The sequence below is a fragment of the Glossina fuscipes genome, unplaced genomic scaffold (assembly GCF_014805625.2).
Source record: "Glossina fuscipes isolate IAEA_lab_2018 unplaced genomic scaffold, Yale_Gfus_2 2, whole genome shotgun sequence".
Classification (NCBI taxonomy): Eukaryota; Metazoa; Arthropoda; class Insecta; order Diptera; family Glossinidae; genus Glossina; species Glossina fuscipes.
In genome coordinates, this window is record NW_023998416.1 from 9,531,324 (window position 1) to 9,542,145 (window position 10,822).

General features: G+C 33.4%; 2 protein-coding genes across 4 annotated transcripts in view; one reads left to right on the forward strand and one right to left on the reverse strand.

Moving 5' to 3' along the window:
- Positions 1-569: 569 nt before the first annotated feature.
- Positions 570-6,029, reverse strand: LOC119633637 (eukaryotic peptide chain release factor GTP-binding subunit ERF3A). Its single transcript, XM_038027280.1, has 7 exons — positions 5,176-6,029; positions 3,462-3,650; positions 2,604-3,373; positions 2,460-2,546; positions 2,229-2,405; positions 809-977; positions 570-736 (listed from the first exon to the last, which is right to left on the reverse strand). The coding sequence occupies exons 1-7, from the start codon at positions 5,537-5,539 to the stop codon at positions 693-695; spliced, it is 1,800 nt and encodes a 599-aa protein (XP_037883208.1). The 5' UTR covers positions 5,540-6,029; the 3' UTR covers positions 570-692.
- A 2,398-nt stretch (positions 6,030-8,427) lies between these two features.
- Positions 8,428-10,822, forward strand: part of LOC119633152 (serine/arginine-rich splicing factor 2) — a 5,949-nt gene continuing 3,554 nt past the window's right edge. For 2 of the 3 annotated variants that reach the window (XR_005246853.1, XM_038026477.1), the window contains exons 1-3: positions 8,428-8,521; positions 8,603-8,664; positions 8,810-8,940. Coding sequence is in view for 2 of the 3 variants with exons in the window: in XM_038026477.1 (XP_037882405.1) it covers positions 8,605-8,664; positions 8,810-8,940 (191 nt within the window). In the remaining variant the exon portion in view is untranslated. The other variant, XM_038026478.1, reaches the window with a different exon arrangement.

The following is a 10,822-nucleotide window of genomic DNA, read 5'->3' on the forward strand; positions in this document are numbered from 1 at the left end:
TTGACTATGTTTCTGAAAAGAAGTATTTATTTTTTCAGCATTTTATTATAAAAACACAATATTTTATCTACTCCTCAGCGTTGATTTTTACCTTTGTTTGTTTAAGTTTCTTTAATGTTAACAAAAAAATATATATATAAGATTATTGTTTAGCTTTCAATTATTTTTTAAATTTTTTAATAATAATTAATATAATGTATTTGTTTAAATATATACGATCTCTATACGGCTTTATTTTATTTTTATTTACTTTTTTCGTTTCATAATCCAGTTTAGTTTTTAGTTTGAAAAAAAAGTTTTCATTTTATTATATTAAATGTATGCTTTTTTGTGTCTTCGGTTGTTGGTTCTGAGGATTACCGAGTAATTTGTTGTTCTTGTTGATTTTGTGTTGGTACTGCAAGAATACCTAGTATGAAATTCCCTTTTTTCTTTCTTTTTTTTTATTTATTTATTTATTTTTTAATGATTTTACTAATAACGTCCGTAGCAGTAGTAGCGGCTTTAAAACCATTTTCTATTATTGTTGTTGTTGTTGATTTGGTTTTCTTTGTTATTTTATTAGTTGGTTTTGTTTTTATAATAAAAGAAAAATATTTCGTTTTGCGTTTAGGTCTTTATAATTTAAAAAAAGGCGGGGCTTGCAGCTCTCAAATGAATTAAGAACAGAACAGTATTAAGCTTTGCTCAATTTATTCAATCACCTTCAACACCTTACCAATAGCAATAGTTTTGTCTGCAGGACAGCGAGAATTAATTAATTAAAATAATTAGATAAAAAGATCTTGACAAAATATTGTTTACTTACTTTCATCTCTCAGAGTAAATCTTCCCATTTGTGGGAATAGTTTAAATTGCTCCAAGCATATCATACCCGAACATTCAATTCTCATTATTGCTACCTGATCTTGTTTAACAAATCGTGGACGTGATTTTGATTTTTCTCCCGTCTTCTTGTCTACCAGACAAATAAGAGCCTAAATAAATGAAACGAAAATAATCCAATGATTCTGAGTTGGCAAAAAAAAAAAAAAAAAAACAGTTTTCAAAATTTAAAATTTTTTTTTTTTTTTCAAAATTTTCTTCGCTAGTGTCATAATTTCTTTTCTTTCACCCATAGACACCGACAACTGCAGTCAAAAACTTTTCCGATCTGCAATCGTTAATAAATCGATACGAATTGCTAAAAAAATTTTATTCTGTTCCTCGATCATGGCGACAGAATTGTATTTAACATTGCATGATATTTTTATAGTCATTGTAGAAACTGGGTCAGGCGGGTTTCCATGCAAATGTAATAATGTTGTTTCGTCCACGTAATCGTCTATTTGTCGAAAAACATTATTACGACGTCAACGTTTTAACTAAATGAACAACAAGAATGTATGCAATTAGTTCTTGCATAAGCTTGCAAGAAGCGAAAGCACAGTTGTAACCAATGTTGGAAGTTAATGTAAAAATTTGAACAAATATATTGCAATTCGGAATAAGTCCGTAACAGAATGTCTCGCTATTGAAAACATATTTTGCAATATGATAAATTGATTTGAAATGAAGATAGGAAATATTTCGCCCATGGAGAATATAACTTTCTTGCTTTTTTCACACTCTCCTTGGATTAGGCTTAAAAATTGAGTGAATCAGTTATGCAACGCGTTTTCAGCAGAAACACATACAACTATATTGTATAATACAAAATATATCAAAAAGCCATATATATAGTAGCAAAAAACAACATATGCACGTCCGATTATGATTATCACTTAGTAGTAGTAGTGGTATGCAAATACGACGATCATATGCAACTATCATATAATGTCATAAAATGATTGATATTACATTATACGGTGTTATGCGATATTAAAAAATTTTCTTAATAAGGTTTTGCAAGACGACAGTCACGTGGTACAACATGAGAGTATTTGATTTTTCATCCGCGCAAATGATGATAAAAACAAATTCCGTCTAAGACCTCCGTATTCTTTCATTATTCGCTCATCATTTAGGGTATTAATCATTTCTTGAATTTGTCTCTATCGAGTAAACTTCACCCGTGATCTAACGCCGACGAAATCTACGCATAACTTCTTACATTTGCAGTACTTTTACATTTTTTTGGGAAAACACAGTTAGTTTCGAAACATAATCGAATTATGCTATCTAACGACGTCAAGACGCGAGTGTAATTTCGTACATGTAGCTCAAAGAATAAACAGCAAATAACTCACTTTAACGGTAACTTCTTCAGCAGCGCAGTGTATGTGCATGACAGCTGAGTAGCCCGCACAAATAATGGATTTATGTTCGAGTATAACCACTTGAGCATCAAAAATTTTACCAGTTTTAATAGGATTAGAGGCATCACATAAAACAAACCCAGGTGATACATCCTCTTCTTCGATGCCCTACATAAAAGGAAATTAACATTTTGAAAAACATTGCATTTTTCTTTCACTGACCTTCAGCTTGATTTTGACATTTTCGCCGGGACCCACAGATGTTACTTCATCGTCATCGGACCATAATTGATCAACAGCTACTTGTGTCTGAAATTCATCACGTATTTTATAGGTTCAATTTTAAAGTTATTTTGCTTAACTCACCCTATTGGGCATAACTAATAAATTTTGTCCTTTTCGCGCGCAACCCGATTCCACTTTCCCCATTACCACCGTACCCATATCCTTATATTTGTCCACTATAGGCATGATGAACGGGCCATCTAATTTGCGATTTAACGAAGGCAACTCATCAATGAATGGTATGAAGGCCGGCCCTCTATACCAAGGACAAATCGATTCGGGTATAGGATCACGTAGACCGGCACCGCTTAGGCCCGAGCATGGCATAAATGTTAAATCTTTCGTGGGATTAAAACCGAGTTTTTTGAGGTATGGTAGAATTTTGTCTTTACATTCGTTGTAGCGTGCTTCATCCCAATTCACTGTGGGATCATCCATTTTGTTCACCAATACCACTAAATGCTTAACACCTGCTGTTTTAGCTAACATTGCATGTTCTCGGGTTTGCCCACCACGATCAAACCCTGTTTCGAATTCACCTTTTCTCGCTGATATTACCAGAACGGCTAAATCGGCTTGAGCAGCACCACCAATCATATTCGGCACAAAACTCTTGTGTCCAGGAGCATCCAAGATAGTAAAATGTTTACGTTCCGTTTCGAAAAAGGCACGGCCCACTTCGACAGTTTTACCTTTGTCACGTTCTTCCTGATTTGTATCTAAAGCCCAAGAAAGATACCAACTTTCACGAGATTTTTCGCGAGCCTCACGTTCATATTTTTCCAAAGTACGTTTGTCAACCATGCCGGTCAACGACATTATTTGTCCGCCGATAGTCGATTTTCCTGCATCTATTTGATAAGAAAAAGAAAAAAAAAAAACAAAAAATCACATAATTGATTTTTCAGTCAAATCCTTAATGATTAAACTATTACCTACCTACATGACCAATAAATACGACATTAACATGCTCTTTTTTGCTTCGCGATTCTTCTACTTTAGGAGGTTTTTTCTTAGATACTTTTGGCGTAGTTTCCCCTTCGCCATCTTCGATATCGTCAACGCCTTCATCTTCGGGCGTTATTATGGGCTCATCTTCAACGTCCCAACTGTCCACAGGATCATTTTCTTAAAAAAGAAAGAAAACAAGTTATTACCATATTGAGGTAGAGTTAGACCTATTCTAGTTAGGTATCAAAAATCCCTTCATCCACATGCATCAATCGTGCTTCCCACCCCACAGGTAACAACAGAGTATTTATTGCGCTGTCCAGTTTTCCGTGCACGCATAGAAACTCACTGGACTAAATGTGTATGAAAAAATCAATTCTTCTGAAGAACATCTAGGGGACACACTTGGTGCTTCACGATCCAAAATTTCCGATCACACGAACCCTAGTGTGAACAAAATAGCCGGGCGAATGTTGATATGCTCAACGATCTATTAACGAAGTACTATCTTCAAAATGTTGTGTACATTTGCAACTCAGCACTGAGTGTTTTGGACTATGTTATTCATTCTGTAGAAAGTAATTATTACTGTAGAAAGTTTAAATTATTGAAATGCCCTCCATTATCGATGAAGACGAGACTGAAAGTAACGCATACTAAAAAATGAAGAAAATAACTAATAGCAAACGTATTTTCAAAGAAATATTCGCACTTAGAATAGAGTACTAGGAGTAAGACTACTACTCTTTAAAGATTTGATTGTCGTATTTTCGACAAGAGATGCCCATTGGTTTTTTACATTGAATAATCATGTTCATAGTGAGCAGGGGGATTGGATACTAAAAGTGGCTTACATACATGGCAAGGAGTTATAAATATAATCAATAGTTTTATTTCTAAACTGCACGAACCACTTATTAGTCATAACATATGTTAAATCTGTAATTTTGAAAATTTCATATATACGCTTATCTATATAAGCACAAATATGTTGTTTGTTTGCATTGCATTTAATAGAAACAAACTTCAAAACATAAGCGAAATAACAAGGTTAAGCTTAAACGGCAAATGAACACGTTTACATAAACCATAAACCACTTCATTGAGATAGCCAGGTAAGCAATCTTCAATCTAAAGAAAACCATTCTCTTTTAAGAAACATTTTGTGATATACGAAAAGTAACGCCTTGACACGTTAGTCTAAATCAATTTGATCGAATACTTATTTCAGATTATTTGTGAATATAATACATTTTTCCTAAGGTTGATAATCTCAACCACTAACCAAGTCATTTTAATATTTAGCTAACGTGTCAAATTGACAGCACTAAGTGCAATAAAAGCCACTGAAAGCTGCATGAGCCAACAATACGAAATAGATTAGGCGATGAAGTGGAGAGAGAATATAAATATATAAAACAAAAACCGAAATGTAAGAAAGAATACAAAACAAAATAGCGCAATTTTACGAGTTTCAAGAGGGAGCGGAGGGAGCGTAGCATGAATTTAAGACCTTTTCTAAGAGCAATTACAAATATTTTTAAATTTTCTTTTGAACTAGATTTGAGGTTATGTACACGTTTCTATAAGAAATAAAAAAGGAATAGAAACACAAAACGCTTTTTAGATCCTTTTAATCATGACGTCACTTTATGTTACTATAATGTAACCGCCCACTTAACACTTTACACTTTTTATTTACCATTATTTGCTTCAATATTGTCGGCTGTATTAATGTTTTCCACAGGTGCTGCAGCAATCTTGAATGGTGAGGTTTCCATAGGTGAGTCAGCAGCTGTCTCTACTTCCTGCACAATAACAGGATTTGTAGAAGCGGACCCAGAGCCTTCTGAATTAGGTGTGGTAGCAGGAGTGCCACTACCTGAAGCTGGCTCACTATCCATAACAACATCACTTGTCGTAACCGGTACTGCCGGTTCGCTGTTAATATTCAATGATACACTCGCCGCCGCCGCACTACTAAAACCGAAACTTGGCACAAATTCAGCGGCATTGACGTTTAGCGTAGAAAATTTGGTGGCCATCTCGGTATTTTCTTGAGCCATTTTTCTGCTTTTTCTCTGTTAGCACTTCCTCTAACAATACGAAGCACCGGTCGCTTTATATCTATGATATATAGCTCAGATTACTTATATTTGTTTAAAGTCTGCCAAAAAAAAAAAATAATTATTTAGTCTTTAGGTTATTCCTGCAGTGGTCAACACAGACGGACACGTTTTTTTCGATTTTTTTTTTTCTTTTTGTAAATTCACTCAACGTCAGATTTATCTTCGCCCTTCAACGCACACACTTTTACGTTCCTTCTTTTAATCTTCTTTCTCACTGTTTTACACTCTTTCGGAATCACGTTTTTCACTTTCTCAACATACGACAAAGGAATTTTAACACCGTACGTTTTTCTCTTCTCTTACTGCTCTATTTTCTTTTTTTCTATGACAAATTTGTCGCAACTCCTTCGGAAATTGTCTTAAGTATCTTAATTGATAAAACTGTCTGTTGTTTTCTTTTTGGCTAAATTATTAAACACTTATTTCTTTATTTGTTTATGTTAATATTATTTCTTAACATAATTTCTTTTCATATAACTTAGCCAACAGCGCGACTATTCTTCTCTTATTCACTTAAAATGGCCACGTTGCGGTGTTACCAGACGGTAAAGATCCATTACTACGTGTAGTCTTAATAGCATAAATAGTGGAAAGTGTTAATTGGCTTAATAGATGGAACGAATTAATTTCATAGCTATTTGTTTTCGTTTTTTATAATTTTTCAAATACTTTGAAAAATTTATAAACATTAAATACGATTATGTAACGGATTTCTGTCCGTTATATGTCCGTATTTTTTCCTTATATTTTAGTAGACATTTCCTACAAAGGTTAACAGCTCTGCTTACCCTGGGCACTGTCAAGAGCAGAGAAGCTGTAAACTAAGCACCTTCTCTTTTTGAAGATGATATTTTCACCTTTGATCAAGTAGAAAAATTCAAAACGCTAAAATCTTCATGCAGAGAAATAATAAAACTTGAAAAAACTTAAGGCGCAATCATTTTGGCCCGAAATTATCAACATGAAGAAATTCAAAAAAATGGGTCTGCTGCACGTTTATGTTAGTACTTTTAAATGCAAAATCTCGAAGGTTAAATATTTTGCGGCAAAGAAATTTTTAAAAGCAGCTTAAAATAGTGAAAAAATTCTTTGCACTAAGTTAACATAGCTACAAAATTTAAAAAATCAGAACCGCTTGATTGTTTGAGAGCCGTATCACTCAATTATAATCTTGTCGAGTCAAGCCAAACTCAATGCGGGGAAGAGGCAATGCTATGCGAGAGAGTCACTCAACAAAGATCGACGGGATGCATATTAAACAATAAAAGCTAGTAAAATTCATCCGGACGGGACAGATACAGTTAATCGAAAATTACCTTGGCTTGCTGAAGAAGAAACTACCGATTGGAAATTAATACTTTAGGAAAAATAGAGAAGACAAAATTTTAACCAGAGAAATGGAAAAAGGAAACGAAGACCAACAAATTTTTAGCGTGCGCAAATGAATCATGTGAAGATCATCTTCAAATTAAACTGCCTAGATTTGAAGGCCGTCGCAGCAATAAGATTTGACAAAGTGACTGATGAGGAATCAGAGAACAAATCGACACAATATAAGTAAAGATCCAGATCACAAGTTCAAGCTGATTGCTCTCAAGAAATTCAGAAAATATATTCGAATCAAAATGTAAGAAGGAGGATCTATTGAGGATATATATTGATAGAATGCTTAAAGTCTTTATTTTGACTCACACATCTTTGCGTGAATGTATATTCAAATTGAATTTTATATAAAATAGAAAAAAAAACGAAAATAACCTTTCAGTTCAGCTTTTATTTAATTTTATTTTCCCCTACAGTTGAGTCATGTTTATACGGCTACTTGCTGTATGATTTTTAAAGATTTAAAATTAAATTTCTACAGTAAAACGACGTGCAAAAATATAAGAAATACAGCATGACTAGGAGGTTTTGCTTATATACCCGTGAAAAGCATTACCTCACCGACCTCGATTCGGAATCGATTGGATAATATTTTTGATGATAATATGCAAATAGTACAAAATATCTCCTATTCGTGCTTCATCTATGAGCTATGCGCAAGGCCAGTTGCCGGGAGCCGAAGGAACTCCCAGCCATGCCGCAGCAATATGATCAGGTCATGGCGAGAGATCGCTATAGAAACAATTCATGTAAATTATTGTAGGCTTTTCAAAGACATTATACAACATATCACGGTTCAACAGCCACTTCTTTTTACGTACCCGTCATAAAAAACAAATTATGTGTGATAAGGATGGAATTATTTACTAGTGTTTGAAAAATTATGCATTCATTTAAGATTTTATCTTCCCAGGCGTACAATCACTTGTAACAATGACTTTTTTAGATTGACATTTGAATCAGGAACGGGCAATGGTAGAGATGTTATCTATAATCGGTAAGTTTTTCTTGGCACAGCAGCGCGTACCTACGTAAGATCACTTATTTTTGGCGATCATTGTAAAACTTCTTTTAATGAAAGAAAGCATGAGTTTGACTTGATCATTGTAAGAGTTAAATTCTTGAACATATCGAGCAAAAATAAGCGATTAAAAATAATAAGAGTAAAGAAATTGGCATAAAAGTAATGCATAGGCTTCGAAGGGCGCTTTTTTTTTTTTTTTGAGTTTTACTAAAATTTTACATAATATAACATATCAAAAATATTACTTGCTCGTAAGAATATTCTTAATTTTTATCATAGTTCTTGCAAGTTGTGTTAAAGTTTTACTAAGAAATGGTAACTCTCTGCGATAGAAAATTAAGGTAAGAGTTTTCAAACCTAGCAACTCCCCCTCTAAGCACGATATTCATCTTTGTGCTTATGATACGGTACCACTTTTATCGCAATACGTGCCATTTTCCTTTAATAATTCTTGCTGGGAGGACGTGCGCGTTGTAACATTTCAGGCATTCCGCCATATTTGAGAAAAAATTGTAATAAAAAATTTCTTGGAAATAAAAAGTGAAATTTTTTAAAATAATTTTTTTTCAAAACTTTCATTTAATAATATATAGAAATGAGTCACAATAGTGGTGGACGACCTCCTCCAAGAATTGACGGCATGATTTCTTTAAAAGTAAGTTGATAGGAATGAAAAGTTTTTACAATTATTTAATGCTTGTGTATGTATATGGAGAAAGCTTGAAAAACAATATGGCGTCTGAGAGGAAGATTTTTTTTTCGGTAATAGCAAAATTTTAATAATTTATTCTTTTTTTTAGGTTGATAATTTGACTTACCGCACTACACCGGAAGATTTGCGACGTGTTTTTGAACGTTGCGGTGAGGTTGGCGATATATACATACCACGCGATCGTTATACCCGTGAAAGTCGGGGCTTCGCATTTGTAAGGTAAGTTCATGTACTAATGCAAATATATCTGCTTTTGTATCTGTGTATGTAAAGTTTCTCCTTTATAACTATGAACTTTTGATACGCTAAATCATTGAATGTGTTTTGAGAATAGGAAAATTTTTATTTTTTCCCCTTACTACGTTTTGATAAGTCAGTGTTAAAGAAATTTGTTTACTAACGCAGGTTCCTTTTTTTTCTCAAACACATTTTCCGCGCAATTCGGGTGAGCTTACATTGCAGTGTGAGTGTTTTGTCATTGACTTCTTTTTTATTAGCTTTTCGTTTGGTCTGACTGGCGATATTTTTAAGCCGTTTTCTTTTTGTAATGTGAAAACTGATAATTTTTTCGGAATTGTTGTACTTCGGTCTCTAGTGAGTGCCATCTCGATGAGTGGAATAAAAAAAAGAAGATTATCTGAATTCTTAACGTACTACCTACTATACTATTAAATTACGATTGTCAAAATTATGAATGTTTATTCGCTTATGACGATTTTTAGTTAAAGGAATAACTATCTGTAACTAAGCATCGAGAAGAGTTTACGTTTTCGTTCTTTTTATATTAAATTATTTCGATTTGGTTTACTCCACGAAAATCTATTCAGTTTCCTTTTCTTTTAAATCAAACAATTAATTTAATTACTTCAAAAATTAATTCCTAAATCTAATCAATAAATCGTAATATTTTGCTGACGTGTTCATAAGGTAGCACATGTTCTTTTTTGAAACTTACAAATATACCTATGTAATCGTAAATGTATGAAGAACAGTGACAAAGCATTTCTGCAAAGACTGCCGCCAGCCAGCAGCATAAATGTTTATAAAGCAGAGCAAAAAGCTATTTTTATATTTAGAGCAGCGAAATGAAGTTATATCAACGGAATATTGTTTATACAAAGTAGAGGCACACATTGAAACTTCCATAATAGACAGTAGCAAATTTTTGCCTCGAAATTGTGCCTGTAGGAGCTATTTGCATAAACCCTTTGTAAATGGTGTTTTTTGAGGGACAAGCCTTTAAAAAAGTGAATAGTCCGATTTATGAAGTGGATTGAGAATATGGTTGAGAAAATTTTCCAGATCAAAAATCGAACCACATGAGCTGCACAGGTGGAACCGAATGTAAAACACTACAGAGACGCAGTCACTACTAAACATCGCACACCATTTCACTTAATTGCAGTTATTTATTTAAGGACTTTTCAATAGGAGAACTAATATTGGAAGAGGTCAGATTCGAACCATTTTTGGTAGCGTCCGCCCTTCGGCCAAAACTTGCGACCCGTAGGTTAAATATAAAAATACATGGCCAGACGAGTGATGGATATAATCTTTCTGGATGTTACAACCGTTTGCACAAACTTAATATCATCTTGTCATAAATGATGATATGAAGAGCCTGAAGTAATAGATGTTTAAAGTTCATTAAATCTGAACAAAATTTTGTCACATGATTTTATATTATTAATTGTTAATATCTATTTCTGCATTTATGACTAACATTTTTCCTATACACTCTAGTAAGGATGTTATAGTCCATGAAAAAAAAAATGCCAAATAGATGTGATTTTTAATTTGCAACAATTGCCTACGAAACTGTCCTAGGCAATGTACTACAAAAATCTACAATTTTTCGAAACTATGGCGATTCTAACAAAATCCTCAACAAAGCAGTTAGTTTTAAACATGTAGAACACTGTACCCAAAAAAGTAGTTAATATTAAAACATGTAAAACACTGTACTGGGATGCAGCCACCATTAAATACCCTGTACCATTTCGTTTTACAGTTATTTATATAACGACTTTTTAATAGAAGGCTTTATATTGAAAATGGCATTTTCGAACCATCTCCAATAACATTCGTCCTTGGGCCAAAA